Raw genomic sequence first — 17,640 nt, 5'->3', positions numbered from 1 at the left:
ATGAAGTGCTGGCAGGAAACCCAGGGCCTTGTGACATCAAGGCACACTCCATCACTGAGTTGTACCCTCAGCCTCAGCTTCATTATTCTGAACATGCTGGCACAATAGCAAACCTTTCAAGCTATGGAATCTCTTAAGTACTTTATAAAGAAATCAAAAATTAAATTTTCTTAATCCAGAAATCTATTTTTATGCATTCAATTTGAAGAAATGAATGATTCCTCATTCTAACAATGAACAAATGAATACACTGATTCAACACATAATAACTTCATGGCTCTGATCAGACCCATAACAACAGTAAACACAATGCTTCTCTTCCTCATTGAGAAATAATGAATAACAATATAAAATCATATTGAAATACTATGGGCTACAGGGTGATATGGGTTCATGGTGTGATGAATAACGGCCCCAAAGGCAGTGGTTTTCATGTGTTTGCCTATGTTTTGCATGTGATATACTCACATGCACACTCATAACTACTCCATGAAACTGATATTACTAGTATTATCTTCATTTTATTTTGGGAAGCTGTATCACAACCATTTATGGAAGTAATATATTCAAGGCCAAAGAAGACATACACATAACTTGACACACACAGGCTTCAGGAAAGGTTGGCAGGAGACATTGTCCCATGAGTCTTAAAATTGCAAGATAAAACTGTATCATTTATCATGTACATTATACATACATTAATAACATAGTTTAATTTAGCTAATTGATGTACATAATACCACATATTGTCATTTTTTGTGATAAGGATGCATCTCCCTCGCATTTTTCATCAATACTCTACATAGTAATTGGTAGAGGAAGCAACACAGAAGGGAATAATGTAGAAAACATTTAAAGTACAGGAAACAGGATGGCACTATGCGTATGCCATCGGAGGAGGAAACTGCTCATCTTAGTTTTGTAATTACAAGAACTAAAATAGGCTAAGTATAGAAGAGAATTACAGCCTGAAGAGATGGCTCAGAGGTTTAGAGCACTGGCTGCCCTTACAGAGGACCGGTTTCAGTCCCAGCACCTACATGGCAGGTGTAAACCATCTGTATCTCCAGTTCCAGGGGAATCCAGTGCCCTCTTCTGGCTTACCCAAGCCCTGCATGACACAGATACACATACACACATGCAGAAAATATATTCATACACACAAAATAAAAGTAATAAATAAAATATTTTAAAGAAAGAGAATTCAGAAACATTTTGGCACAGTTTTAAAGAGAGGTACTGTGCCAGATATTTGGCTGTATACATTAAAATCCAACTCTCTTGTAAAACTTTGATAATCATAATTTAAAGTAAAGAACTAGAAAAGGTGATTTATTTTATGTTACCACTGATGTTCCATAATTTCTTTACTAGAAAAGACTCTTTTACATAATAATCACCAGAAATACTCTTGACCTGTAAAGACCTGCATAAAAGCCATGGGTTTACCATATAGTAACTTTTATAGTATAATTAACCCCACAAAATAAGCACAGTAGATTATCTTTTAAAAGTCCAATATAGATATAAACAAGTTTCAGATAAAACAAATAATTTTTCACATACATGCTTGTGTGCAGCATAGTGGAGGAGAGTGGCTAACATTGGTGGTGTTCCTATAAAGTTTGTTTTGTGAGACAAAGTCCTGAAGCTCACTGATGAGGCTACGATAGTCAGTGAGCCCCTAGGGATCCACCTGTTTCTGCCTTTGGGGTTACAAATTTTGTCTACTGTCCCTGGATTTACATGTCAGTAATGGATTTTGAACTCGTCCTCATGCATGCATTGCAAACATCTAAACATTGAACTGTCTCTCTAGCCCTAGCAACTATTTTTTTAAAATTGGAAGCAGGTACATATTTTATATTTATTTGCTGTACTATTTTCTATATAATCCTTAATCATAAGATGTTAGCAAATTAGTGTTAAAGACCGTGAAATCATACTTTCTTCACTATTTTTTAGCCATTGAGAGAAATGGGATAACAAAATTAGGGACCAAGTTGAAGAAACTAAGCTTCTGTGCAGAACTTCAACATGATAGCTGCTTGCCCACAAGCAACTTCAGTCTTTGAATTTGGGAATTGAGATGCATACTTCATAGCCGAGGCTTGCTTTATTCTAGATAACACTTCAATATTTGATACAACAGGGTCACATATGAACTGAGACTTTCTATTGCTATTCTCTTTCAAATTTTAATGCCTAGCAATATCAGAAAATTTCTATCAAAGTTAGTATAATCACAGACAACTAAGAAGTAGAGCAGTCAGTCAGACGTAGGTTTGTTTTCTTCTGAATCTCCTCCTTTTCCTGTCCTATTTGGAATTTATCTTATAATTTCCTTGCGCTTGGTTTATTCAAGTTTAGGACCAATCACCAGTACCATTATTACTAGTAAGAATGGTATTAACAAAATTGAATAGTTGAACTGTTCATTTAAAAGGTGGCAACATATATACTCTGGAAATTAAAAAAAAAATGTCAACGACTTCTTCAACATTTTCAATTTAAATACAGAGTTATACAGTACCTTCAAGTTCATCATGTAAGTACAAGTGAAAATAGTTTCTGCTATTACTACTTGCCAAAATTAAGGTAGCAATTATAAGATATATTTTATTTACTGTTAGTGCAGGGCAGGTGTATGAAAGCATTCCTACAGGAAAAAGAAAGTATGTCTAGGAATGGGTACAAAGTTTTAAGCTTGTAACTTCAGTTTCTCCCTTAGGAGAAGCTGCAGATATTTAAATGTAAAACTGGATCTTGGTAACATTTATTCCAAAGTCTTTGCTGTTCATCGCAATTTCGGTTGATTCATGAATCCCTTTGCAATGAAGGACTCATGCAGTTTTGTAAGGTAACCATATCACCTCTGATCTGAAGTAAAACAGCAGGATTGCCACACTATTATGGTCTTCTTGGGGCTTAAACTGCTGTATAAGAGATTTGGAATACAGAAAAATGCACCAGATCATGGTTAGCAAAAACAAAACATTCAGAAACTCCTAGTAGCTTAGAGTAACACTGAGAGTCATTTTACTGTGACATTATTTGGACTATGCATGGGAACTGTGATCGTGGAAGTACACTCCCTCCGCACATCTCTCTGAAGTGCAGTGAGATGTCCTAGTTGCATGCATGCAACCAGCCCAGTGCCATGTATTCTGGGCCAACACCAAGACATTTATTGGAGTGGCCTGGGAAAGACACTTGCTCTGTAACAGGTACCCAGGGGGTCAGTTTGATGAAGTGGTATATTTAGATCAGCCTGTTTGAGAGGAAGCCCTTCTATAAGGAAAATCTGAGCTTGGAGGACAAACTTCTAACTGGGACAATATTTGATTAGAAGTTAGCAAACCCATGTTAATGTATATCACTTATTTCTCTAATTATTTACCAATAACTATAATAACAACAATGCTGGTATCATTATTATAGAAGTTCTCCACAAATTAAAAGAATATACTGACATTGGATCTTAAAAATCTTAAACATTTTTTGTATATATGGACAGAATTTCTGTAACTCTAGTCTCAGGCAATTCCTTCCTTATTACATAATTGAGATTTTTCATGGCTGAAAAATAAATTCTGCATTTCCTGTAAGAGTGTATAAAAGCTTAGACTTTGGGCATGAACTGGTTAAAAAGAGTCATGGACTATCTTTTTTCTTTTTCTCTGTATTGGGGGGACTTATTTTTCCTACACTGTCCTGGAGAAAGTTTTTCATGAAAAGTAAATTTTTTTTTAATGTAAATCTTATTCTATTGTTTCTGTAATTCAGTTTGCCACCAATTCCTTCCAAGGCCACAAGGCTTTTAAATAGCAGAGCTGGGACTTAAAATACAAGACTGTGTCACTAATGCAGAGGCTTCAGCCTACTCACTACAGTTCTATCTATCCAAAGTTTCTATATATGTATAATATTCAGCATAACATAATAAAGATAAATACATAATAAGATAGAAACCTTTTGTGTGAAGACTTTCATTGGAGTATAGAAACATTTTGATTTTGTAAAACCAGAGGAAAAATGCAATTCCAAAAAATAAGTTGCTTAAAATTTTTAATTCAATTAAAAATGTGTGGTTATTAAGTTGGAAGTGGAAAGGTAATATGTGAAGGTCAAAATTAAGATGGGGTGCAGCTTAGTCAGTAAGTGTCATGCCACCACAGAAACTGGGCACTGCAATGAATGTCTACAATCTTAGCACTAAGGCAGACAGGTGGATCCCACAGCTCACTGTCCAATCAGCCTAGCCAAAGCAGAAAGCTCCAGATTCAGTGAGAGACTTTGTCTCAAAAAGTACAAGTGATCAAGGAAAACATCAGATGATGTCAATCTGTGGCTTCTGCCTGCTCATGCACACGTCATGCACACGTGAGTGTGCACACATCGAGTCAAGATTATAAAATATAGAGAGCTCTGTTTTATTCAAGATATAAAACTAAGCTTTCTTGTTTTGTTGTTTTACAGGTTTTCCAGTTGTTAGCAGTTTTTATAGAACTATATCAGGATCAGGGTTTTCTGTGAGGTCAGATAGCTGCTAGCAGCTTAAAAATAAACATTTAAAGCAAAAATGATACATTCAATACAGAATTCTTCTTCTGGGTTTGGAGAGACAAGATGAAAAGATGGGAAAACAAAGTCTATTTATCTAATTTGTATCTAATCCAAAGTTCATCAACAGCGATGGTTGATTTTAATTGTCAATCTGACAGGATCTGGAAATAATTAAATGTGAAGGATTTTCTTGATCAGAGTTTTTGAAGCCAGAAGACCCATTCTAAATGTGGGCCGCACATTCTGGTGATAGCCCACATAGAGGGACATGACAGAAGGGAGCTTCTGCTTTTTGTCTGCTCGCATTTGCTCTTGCTGGTGAGTTCATCTATCTTGGCGCTCTGTGTGTGCACAGCAGTGCGTTGATCTGGGGAAAGAAAGCAGCACTGAAAAGCTGCCTAACTATCCACAGGAAAGGCCTGGGCTGAGTTGAAAATTAGGAGCAATTATTTGTATGTCCTACAAGCATTAACTTATAGCCATCTATTGGTAGTATGTGGATCAAGGAATTAGATATAAAGTCCAGGATCAGATGGCCTATAACAATCCAGCCTAGGAGCTGGAAAGATGGCTCAGTGGTTAAGAACACTGGCTGTTCTTACAGAAGACCAGGGTTCAAATCCCAGCACCCATATGGCAGCTAACAACTGTCCTTAACTCCAGTTCCAGGGGATCTGACAGCCTCTTCTGTCTCTTGCAGGCATTGCACGACACGCATGCACTTACCTACATTCAGGCAATACATGCTTGCACATAAAATAATAATAATAAATAAAATATTTAAAAAACGAATCCAGCCCCAAATCTATTTATCTGCTTTATCAATTCTATTTTATACCAGATTGTGAAGTTACAAGAACACATTTAGCTCTATTTTATGACCCACTTTATTCCTTTGAAAGCCTTTCAGACTGTTAAAAACATTGATTTATGTAAGAAGAAACACTTTGATTGGCTCCCTGCAGTCCTGGAAAGCCATTGTTGATACTAGAAATTTCATATGCAAGTCAGGATTATTCTCATGCGTCCTTTATCCCCACACTTGTATACACAAAGTAAATGATGGCTTCTGTTATTGTTGTGATGGGAAAGCAACATAGGTAGTAAATTAGATCTAATTATCTAGAGTGTCTATATGTTTGTAGCACAATTTTATTAAGTTATAAATGCTTAACAGAAACATATTTTTTCAGATGTAGATGTCTGAAAAAAATTAAGAGGTAGAGAAAATTTGTAATGGGAGCATAAAAGCTCTACAACTTAATCTGCCATTGATCTCAGCTGATACAATTAACTGTGTTAAAAAAAGAAATTTTGGCCTTAGGAGTCTGTTTTCCATCTATTAAGTGTTACAAATGCACTATATCACTGAAAAATTCACCATTTACCTATGGAATTGTTCCTCATTTGACATAAAGCATCTAATTCCTATTAGTAGAATTTTGTTAAAGAATATCTCATATACACAGATTAACTTATGTTCAAAATGTATTATTTAGTCAATTAATCCTGAATACCTAAAGAAAGGCAGTTATCCAAGTCTATACGATCATTCAGAATGGAAGAGGAAATATCTATGAGTTTTTTGTGTGGATTTCTTTTATATTGTGTCCATGTAATTTCTTTGTTCAAATTAATAGCAGATGGTATTTAGACATCAAAAGAACTGCCTGAAACAGGGAACACTGTATTATTAAAGTTCACAAGGCAGGGTTTGCCGACAAGAGGAACAATCATAAAACATAGCCTTTTATTTCATCAGAGAAAGTTATGCCTGCCCAAGATCTAAAGCTCAACATCCAAAAAACAGTTTCACACAAGTGACATCCTATTCAAAACACCTGTCTGCAGGGAAAATAAATGAGATTTAATCTGCCATAAAATGAATTGCCCAATTTATTTTCCTTGAGGAAGACATGCTTTTGTGACACCCGTGAGCTGTAATAGTTTTGTTTTTAAAAGAAGCATTTCCTTCTATGCCAAACCCATATTAATTCAACAATATGGAATTTTCCTCTAGAAAAGCAGCTGAAGAGCCACATCAGCTTATCCACCATCTAACACCTGTCTCAGTCTTTGCAAGTACCAGTGTGAAGTGCAGCTCAGCATGTATTTTCAATCCTGAGATTTATTCTCAGATGTTTGACCTTTGAGGTTGAAATACTTTGAATGGTCAAAGTCAGTTGTTAATGATCCTAAAAAATGAAAGAATTTCATATGCTTCAAAATAATACTTAAGAAGATAATAATCCCAATATATTTAAAACCAATATATTCATTATAGTCCCTTATTAATAATGTACATTGATTTTTCAAAGATGAGAGAATTGAGAACAAAGTTCAAATATGGAATTTGTAATAATTCTGTGTGTGATATAAGGCTTCCAATTGTGTATGTTAAGAAATGGAGCTTAGTCTAAGCCTTTCCATTCTTCCACATTATTCTATCACATTTTACCAAAATATTTATATTTCTGACAAAAGTAATCATGTTGTACCCCACTATGATAAAAACATTCTAGCAACTTAAGTTAAAGTATTTTAACAGATTTTCTTGGCAGTATCTAAAAATTATCTATGTGTACGGAAAGTTCACCAAATGTATTTTTGTAAATTTAATACAAATTCTGAAATTGTTTCAGTTAACTGAGATATGGTATTATTGTTTTCTTTTTAATATAGTAGAGTATTATACCCACAAATATTATTTGAAATGATAGTATTATAAAGGTAAATACATAAAATATTTCATGAAAAACACATACTATTATAATAAATGTCTAAAGATGCCTTACCCTAGTCTGAAAAATGAGCACCTACTTAAAACAGGCTTCTGCTAGGGAAAAGAAAGTATTGCAGTAGTACCATGAGAATTCATATGTGTGGAACTCTCAGTAACATCCCTGAAAATGTGAGAAACCATCACATTTGCAGTGAGAAGAAAAACGAGGCAATACAAATATAGTCTAAGTTGAAGGCAATGATTAGCTGCAAGCAATAAAAATAGATCATTATTTTATTGTACACACATGCGCACACACACATACACACACGTACACTTTGTAGGAGACTGAGTTTTTAGCATAAATGCAAGACAGAGAATCTTGCTTCCTGTCACCCCCTTCCCCCAAGAAAAAAAAAAAAAAAAAAAAAAAAGAAAGAGAAAATCACCTGACTCAAATTCTATTCAAACCAGTCTCTACCACTGATGGATAATACACATATTTTTAAAAACATTTTATTTATTATTTTTATTTTATGCATATGCGTGTATTCACTGCCTGTAGGTAAGTGCATCCATGTTGTGCAACGCCGGTGGAGGTCAGATCCCCTGGAACTGGAGTTATGGACAGTTGTTAGCTGCCATGTGGGTGCTGGGATGCGAACCCGGGTCTTCTGTAAGAACAACCAGTGTTCTTAAACACTGAGCAATCTCTCCAACCCCCGATAATACACATATTTTATGAACACAAAAATACTTTTTGTAACTTCCCCTGATTTTCTTCCTCTATATTGTGGGTTAATTTCTTTAGATGTTAAGAGGTTGTTATTGCTTTACATTTGTATTTATGATGGCAAAAACAATATCACTGTCACTCCATGTCCAATTGCTCTTTATAATCACAAAAGTGAAATGACTGATGTTCTTGGAACCATTTTACTAGAAATTTTGGTACTATGGCATATGATCAGCAAACAGCAATAGAGATCAGATCAGATCAGCCTTCTTTTGATTACTTAGCAAATAATGTTAACTATCTTAATAGAAAAGTGCAAAGTTGTATTTCATGAAGTTTGCCTGGTTCCCGCTACTTATTAGTATTTGGTTTGATATTGTATTTTGGTTTAAAGTGAATCATCCTCTCAGGTTTAAATATCAGTGTTAAATCTAAACAAGTCCAAGAGTGACTAGCTTTCAATAAATCCAGTCAAAAATTTCTTGTCTTAGAGTGTGGTGAAGCTGGTGATGGAATTCCAGCACTAAAATCTTTTTGTCAACTGTCATTGCAGAATCTTCAGATGCACTTTCATGTGAGGATTTCATAATATGAAATAGAAGCGTGCTGACATTCTTCATCTATTTTATAAACTTTTATACTGATGATATTGTCCAACTTTGAACAGTTATAAAACTTGTGCTGAGTGATTTGTCTGCTATGGATACTTCTCTAATATATATTTAGAGGAAAATCATGTAAAACAGAAAATGAAATTCAAGACTCCTCATCAACTTTTGTAAAGCCACTTAAAATATTCCTATTATTTTAGAGATTTATAAACACTTTCAGCCATGTGAAGTCTAGGATTTTGTTAATAACAAAGATTTTTGCATAAACGGCTTTGTTGCATATGCATATATTTTTCTCCATCTCAAGATATGCATATACATATGTTTCTATTTTTTAATTTGGCATGCAGAATTATTGACTCATTCCATAGAAAAATAATCATACAATATTTTGAAAGGTATTATCTGTATGACAAAAGAAGAAAATCATCAAGGATATGGGTAGTGGAAATGAACTGAAATTAACTATGAAATGTTTCTATAAGAAAGTAAAGAAAATGTATATAAATTTGTGTAAATGCCAAGATCTATTCAGCAAATATAATAATTAACATTATATAAAACAGTACACTTCCTTTTTATACTTAAACATCTAATGCTAATTATGCACTAAGTAATATGAACAATTAGAAATTTTGGTTCTTAACAGCATATATAAAAACAGGAAACTTTTGTAAGTGTGCTTTTTATGCATCCATATTATCATGTGTTGCAGTCATAATTTGGAATCTCGTGACAGAGTTCATATTTAATTCATTTAAAATTGGTCTGACTGAAATGGAGATTTTGATTCATTTGTGGCAGCCCTGAGACTCTGCATTTGTAACTAGCTTCAAGATGATAATAAGGTTGCTAGACCTTGAGTCATATCTTCAGTAGTAATAGTCTATGGTCTGAAGAAAGTAAGTCTGAGTTCTTCAGAATTGACAGCATTGCCATCTTGTGAAGATAGTTGAAGTCTCTGGCATCTTCTAGAAATTGGCACACAGATCTCTGAAACACAATTATGAATTGCTTACCTATGTTGACAATGAATCTTGAAACAAGAAAGGAAAGAATATATGAGTATGTGGATGTTTACCTGTGTTCATGTATGTGTACCTAGGTGTACAATAGAACCTCTGTATATATACTACATTGAATGACTTGTGCCAACAGCTCTCCTGTGACCATTTCCAATTTTGACTGCACTCATCTAAGCATACAATGTTTGCAGAATTATCAGGTTCAAATGCACCCTCTCTTTGAGGTTAAGCCCTAGCTTATTTCACACATTTCAACAGTTTCCATGTGGATGCTGTTAAGGTTGCCTGGAATTTGAAGATAAGCCCAGGATTAGTCCTGCTTTAAAATCATCATGAATCCTTCTTACAGGCCTCAAGTTAAGTTGTTAAATATATTTCTTAGAGCTTATTATGGGGACAGGGGGAAGTCACACATTCACTTGCTCTGGTAGGCCTTAATACTGAAAATAAGGTGGAAGTTGTTGAAAACTTAGCTGGAGGCCTGTACCTTCAAGCTTTAGATATGGTAGGCTTATTTTCTGAAGTTAAAACAATATTTTGTTTACCAAACTTACCTTAAAATGTATCTAAACTGAGAGTTTCTAAATGGGATATCGACTTTAAAATAACTTCTGAGAATTAGGTCAATCCTACTTAGGCAGATTTTTAAAAATCACATGGAAATAACACAGAATTATTCATAACTATAAGATATTTTAGTGTTTTTCTCTGTAGCAGGATTTGTCAATTACTTGGATACATATGTTGGAAATAGTGAGTCTAAGTGATATTATGGTTGTGCTAGTAAACACACACTGAAGTATTGCTTTCTTTATTTATTTTTGTCATGTGTAGCTATTCTATTGACCGTGACGACCTAAAATATAAGGCAGAAAATTTTGATTAAATCTTGTCAAATTTTTATTGCCTTTGGCTGAAGGACAATGCAGAATATACAGAAAAACTACAGTTTCAAGGTGCTAGGTTGCATACTGAATGGAACTAGGATTGGAATGTATTACTGAACATAAAGTGTAAAACTTCAGAAATAATTACTTTAAGGAAGCCAACGGATTCTCTATAGTTTCCTGTACTTTAAATTTGCCTGGCTTTCTTGTTCAGAGTTTGAAAGGGCTAGCAAAAAGTCCTTTATGTACTACAAGGCTATGATTTCTGGGAATATTCAAAGTAAGAATTATATGTATGCTATTATATACAGATTTATAAATATGTATGTTAATAACTATACCATTAATGGAACAATGATATACTAAGTCAAGACGAACAAATGAATAGAAGCAGCTTCTGTTTTGGAGACACTGGAAGCAAGACATGCCTTGAGATGTTTCCCTTTTGCTGTGATAGTAAAACATGATCTTAGAAAGCATTCGTTAAACACTCCTATTAGACTACCTATGTAATTTAGGTAGATAACATGACCTTTTTATTGATTACATTCTTGGAATTTAATTTAATTGCTTGCAATGAATACACCATCTCATATGGGAGTTTTCTTATGTTAAAACATTTCAAAAGTTTCCAAAATATTATGAGTTACAATAATTAATTATCACATTTGCTCTTGATGATTTATTTTTGGAGCTATCTATATGACTGATGGATGGATGAATGAATGAAAAGATAGGTAGACAGACAGGCAAAGAGATAGAGAGAGAGATAGAGGTAGATAGGTGACTAGGGAGACAGGCAGATAGATAGATGATAGAGAGATAGAGATAGATGATAGGTAGACAAATAGATGGATGATAGATTGATTGATTTGAGCTCTTATGGAGTATCTTTGATGAAATTCAAAATGTATTCTAAAAAAAATATATGCATGAGACTGGAGAGATGGCTGAGTGATTAAGAAGACCCGGGTTCAGTTCCCATCACCCACATGGTGGATAACAATCATCTTTAACTCCAGTTCCAAGGGATCTGGCACTTTCTTCTGGCCTCCATGGACATTGCATAGCATGGGTGAACTTACTTTAAATTAATGGAAATTATAATGGGATAGTTGGGGAGCAGTTGGTGGAAATCAAAAGCTGAGATCAACTACTCATATGTTTATTGTACAATTTACTCAACCAGCTGACCACCCATGATACAATTCACTCAACCATCTGACTTTTTATCCTGGGTATTCCATGGGGAGACGTACTATTCTCCTCCTATTGCTAACAAGGCAGAGACTATGCAGAGATAACTAACTTTACCTGGTGTTATGTAGTTAGAAGTAGGTAGTGGGACTATGACCTGCAGTCTTTATGTTAATTCTTACATTTCCATACTTTACAGCTACTTTTGAAAGAAATGTGTCTTTGCTCTGGAAATTGTTATTAAATATGCTGTGATGGTTTGAATGAAAATGTCCCCCATAGGCTCCAAGTACTTGGACATTTTGTCCCCAGATGATGGCTCTGTTTTGGGAGGTTTTAGAAGGTGTGGCTGTCCTGGAGGAAGCACGTCACTGGGGGTGGGTTTAGAGAGTTCTTAAGGCTTCCAGATCTCCAGTTACTCTCTTGCTTCCTGAGCTGTGTGATGATGTGAGAGCTCAGCTTCTGCTGCTCTTGCTCTAGGCACCTCCAGCCATCATGCCTCCCTGCCATGACGGACTATAATTCCTCTGGAACCGTAAGCCCAAATAAACTCTGCTTTCTATAAATTGCTTGGGTCAGTGATTCTATCACAGCAACAGAAAATTGACTAATACATATGTTAAAGCTTTAATGAAATACTTCTTCCAACCATGTGGTTATTAAATAAAAATGAAATAAAAATTTAAAAAAAAAGAAAGCAAAAGTCATGCTCCATTAGAAAGTGAAATATTATAATCTGAAAAAACATCTGGAAAAGGACACTTTCCTTTTCATATAATTTTATGGGTATGATATAGCATAAGATTATAGAAGTGTTTTTACCATTTATTTCTTTCAAAATATATTTTTGGTTTTGATTACAAAATAGTACTGGGTGGCCCATAGGAATAGAATATTAGTGTGAAACCCTTGCATAAGCATTAGAATGATCATTTTCCTTTTCAAAACTCCAGTAAGAAAGAAAAAAAAAACCCCTCCATTACCAATTGAACTAACCATTTCTGGTGATTTTACTGCTGTATCACTAGCTGTGCTGACAGTTTACTGCTGAAAGGTGAGTAATCAATGTTGCGTCTGTACCAAAGATGATAGTGATTTGAAGCCAATAAAATGCGGATGCCACTGTTTTCAATGTGTTCAGAAAAAAAATTCTCTAAACTCACATATTTTTGCATCAAGTGTTTCTTACTGCAGCACCACAGGGTCAACCTTCTGTTTAAATATACAGTTTATCCACACAACGTTAATTTTGTAGAAAATCATCCAGTCACATCATATGCTGCCTTATCTCTTTTGTTTGCAGTCAATCAAAAACTGTCCTCTTGGTGATCTGCAGCCCCACAACTTTGTTGTCTTTTTTCTTTTTCTTTTTTTGTCTTTTTGAGACAGGGTTTCCTCATAGCCTCAGCTGGCCTGGAACCCACAAAGATCCACCTGCCTCTGCCTCCCAAGTGCTGGGATTAAAGGTGTGACCCACAACACCAGGCCTTCCTTGTCTTTTTCATTTATTAAAAATAAAGATTTAGATTTGTTGACATACTAAATACCTATATTTAGCTAAGGTAGTAATGACTTTTTGGAAATCTATAAAATAAATGAGAAGAAAATGAACTGTTTGCTGTTCAATTATTTTTTTCTTGGTCCTTTTGAAACAGGGTCTCCCAGTAGCCCCAGCTGTCCTGGAACTCACTATGTAGTCCAGGCTGGCCTTGAACTCACAGAGATCTACCTGCCTCTGCCTCCTGAGTGCTGGGATTAAAGGTGTGCGCCACCATGCCCGGCTAATTTTTTTAATCTCTGAATATTCAAATTGTATATATTAGTTCCTATTATTAGGTAATGAAAACACAAATTGAAATAAATAATGAGAGGCGAAAATTTGTTTAAAATCGAACCAAAATGATCATGCCAGTAATTTACACTGGATAGGAACGATGCCAAATAGTCTCGTTTTCACATACAAAGACCACCACCCATTGAAATTAGACAAACCCTGGATCAGTATTTCAAATACATTCTAGTCAATATTAGCACATTAATCTGTTCTTTACAGAGTTTGAAAATACTATGAAAATAAATGATGCTTTGCAGCAAAAGTAATTTCCAAACGTACAATTAACGCATAGCATCTAAGGGCGGATTTTCTTTTCTGATATAATAGTATTCAAATAACTTGCCATTCTTTCTTGCTGATGTAGTATTAAATGAAACTACTTCATGAAATAAACTAGAAGACAGAAATTTAAACTCGCAAATATATGAAAATCATACGATCTCTTCCTTATTTGCTCATAATATCGGGAAGTGGCTTTCCTATCTCTATAACATTAACACCCTACTTAGACCAAATGTAATTTATGAAGTACTACACTTAGGAAAATTTTATAATTTTATCTTCTGTCTCGTAAACCCAATTGCATTTTACCAGTATGGTAAAAATAGTAATCATGTCATATCTTCTAATATACTGCTATTATGGATGGTTTCTGTCACTGTTCAGATATGATAAAATGGCTGGACTTTACAAGTAAAAATATCCATTTGTTTCCTTTATAACTTCTAGTATTTATGAAGTCACACAACCATACCTGAAAACAGTATTACAGTAGTAAACAACAGAACACATACATTATTCAGAAATAGGAACATATTTATAGATCAACTTGAATACTTCACTATCAATATATGTTTATAATAACTTATTTTCATGCTTTATCCTGATTGAAAGTATTGTTTGAGGCATTTCGCAAAAAATCTGTCTGATTTTCAAGAGAATGCAATGCAAATGTCTTATCATGGCCCCTCCTCCTAATATCAATAGATTCTCATTAAGCTCGGTTTGATACTGGCCACCATATTTCTATAATCACAACATAGATAAAATTTCATAAACACCTTTCTGGTGGAATCCAAATGAAACTATCTTAGTATCTTCCTTTTTTAAAAATAAACTCTTCACAATTATGTGGGTGATAACGACCTCAGACAAAACGTTTTCAGCAGCATCTTACCTCTATCACTGAAGTCATCTACTAGAATGATTTCTGCTATCAGACTCTCTGGAGTTCGGTTAATTATACTGTGTATGGTCCGCAGGAGTGAGGTCCAGCCTTCATTATGAAATGGGATAATGATGCTGGTGTTCGGCAGCCTTTCCAGGTACATCTTGTGCTTACAGCTGGAGAAAATGTGGGAAGAAAAAAGAAAGCATCTGGTGTAAAACTGCAATACACCTATGCTGCAATGTATTCATTTAGATATAGGAAATGGTGGAGACATGGCTTTGTTTAATATTTTCCAAACAGAGTTTGTATATCATAATAGGTACTCTTCTTGCTCATAGAATCGTTAATGAATGACTCCTTCTTACACTCTAATTGAACAGTTATTTTATTCTTTTTATGTTAGGGTGGTTCAGATACATGAGGATGTTGAAATATTGTGCTCTTGTCATTAGGTCTTGTGCTTTGTGTTATTGATATAAAATAAAGATATTACATTACTTTCAAAAGAAATCTTGTTGAAGGCCTGGAGAGATGGCTCAGCAGTTAAGAGCACTGACTACTCTTGCAGAGAACCCAGGCTTGATTCCCATCACCCACATGGCGGCTAACAACCATTTGTAACTCCAGTTCTAGGGGATCTGATGCTCTCTTCTGAAACCTGTGGGAACTGCACGACATGGGTGCATTTACACATGCAGGCAATACACTCATACACATTAAAAAATAAAAAATAAATCTCATTGGGTTTCTCAACAATGAGAAAGAAATCATTTTATCTTTTTCATTATATAATCCGTTGTAAAATTTATTATGATTAACAATGTTTCTTAAACATGTATATTATGATTTTTTATTTGTTTAATAACCACATAATTAGAAGAAGCATTTCATTACAGCTTTAACATATTCAGTAACAATTTCCAGAGCAAAGACACATCTATTTCAAAAGTGGCCGTAAATTTTTGGTTCACAGTTGAATTAATACAGTTATACAATATTGAACTCAGTATAAACCATGTAAGACATAAAATTGAATGAGTTTTTAACCTTTAAAAAAGAGGCAGGTGGATCTTTGTGAGTTCGAGCCCAGCCTGGTCTACATAGTGAGTTCTAGGACAGGTGGGGCTACAGGGAGACCCTGTCTCAAAAAGACAAAAGAAAAAAAAAAGATCTCCATTTCATTTTAAAATATACTGTCTCCTACAGACTCATTTTTAATGCTACTAACACTTAGATGTTTATACATGCATCTCTAATCTTTATGTATCTGATTATTACTAGTAACAGAAGGTGACACGCAGATCCTTGGCACCTGAATATGGATATAAAGTCATCAGATAGAGGTAATGTTTATCACCTCTACTAATTAACATGAAGTAAATTTTTATGCTTCCTCCTCAAATATAACTCATTTTTTATTTGTTGATTTGTGTGTGTGTGTGTGTGTGTGTGTATCATACAGAACATCCCAAACAATTTTATTCATCTTTATACCCACTTCCTAAATGGTTACCCTCCCATAGCATCCCCCTCAAATGGAGCCTATATACTGTCATCCCTGTTACTGGCCACTGTGTTGTTGGTGCCCCCAGCCATTCCCCAGTGCTTGCCCATCCACTGCATCTAGTCAGCCTGTGTAGTGATCCTTCTTTAGGAAGATCAGCTGTTCCTCATCTAGCAATAATCAGTTGTCAATATTCCTTTAGATAAGATTGAGGCCTGCTGTTCATTTTCCCAGTTCTATGCTGGGTTACTGTCTGGGAGTCTCTTGGGCCTCCCTCGGCAACAAGTCAAAGAAAGGTATCTCTTGTCTGGCGTTGTTTCTTGTTATGTAGCCTTTAGCTATATATATATATGTATGTATATATATATATAGACTCTTAAAAATTATATTGACCCTATTAATCTTTGGTTATACTTTACTTTTGGTTGTTTAAGACCCTAGAGTTGGCCCAGATAAACCAATTTATTTTTATTCTTACTGCCATTTAAGGATCTGTCCCTCAGGGGTCACATGGGCTTTGGAGGAGCCCCTGGCTCCTTTTTTCTTTTTTTTTTTTAAACCAGTGTTTTCTATCTGAAGATAAGTCAAAGGTCCTGATCGGCCATGGCTGACTTCACTTAGAAGCATGGAGGAAATGTTTACTCTGTGTTGACCCTCCTCTTTGTACTGGACATTGGTTCCAGTCCATCTGGTGGGGTCTCCACAGCCTCCTTGATCAAGAGGACAGGTGACTTGCCACAGTTACAGGACAATTTGAAAGATGCTTGTAGTCTCCTGGAACTTAGTTAACCTAGGAGGGCAAGGAGAAAAAACTGTCCTTTATGTCCCTCTGACCAAATTAGTATAGGCCTCAAAATAGGTCTGTTAAGACATCCAAGAAGGTTGGTTCCACCAGTCTGGTACTTTTAATTACCATGTGCCATATAGATAAAGCTTGAGCAAAAGCCATACACTCAGATAAATCTTGCCTACACATATATTATATTCCTTGATCTAGTTGTATGTATAATTTATAAGTAGGTTGTTGGACTAATATGGTTCCCTCTGTTTTTTTTTTTTGTTGTTGTTGTTGTTGTTTTCAAACTAGCTAGGCATTATTTATCCCTCACATTGTCTAACACTTCCACATGTTTTCCCCATTTAAGGTGCCCCCATTTTTCCCATTTCTCCTTTCATAATACCCTTCTCCTATGATCCCAATTCTCTTGAGCTCCTTCTTTCCCTTTATCTCCTACGTTCCTTGTTAACTTTCCCTCCCCCCTCCCCCACAAAACACCATTTTTATCCACATCTCCCTTATTAACATTTATTTCCTACTGTTCTTCTCTTTCAGATTCTTTCTTTTCCTTTACCTCCCTGGTTCCTTTTCATTATCCTGGTTCCTGTA

General features: G+C 35.0%; 1 protein-coding gene across 1 annotated transcript in view; it reads right to left on the bottom strand.

The window, feature by feature from the left end:
* The window catches only part of Galntl6 (polypeptide N-acetylgalactosaminyltransferase like 6), an 852,377-nt gene that overhangs the window by 695,084 nt on the left and 139,653 nt on the right, over positions 1-17,640 (bottom strand). The window contains exon 4 of the mRNA XM_008847131.1: positions 14,756-14,922. Within this exon, the coding sequence (XP_008845353.1) occupies positions 14,756-14,922 (167 nt within the window). The remainder of the gene's footprint in view (positions 1-14,755; positions 14,923-17,640) is intronic.

Source organism: Nannospalax galili, unplaced genomic scaffold (genome assembly GCF_000622305.1).
Source record: "Nannospalax galili isolate Female #2095 unplaced genomic scaffold, S.galili_v1.0 scaffold461, whole genome shotgun sequence".
NCBI classification, from domain to species: Eukaryota; Metazoa; Chordata; class Mammalia; order Rodentia; family Spalacidae; genus Nannospalax; species Nannospalax galili.
Note: the sequence above shows the minus strand (reverse complement) of the source record. Positions and strands in the feature narration are given on the sequence as shown.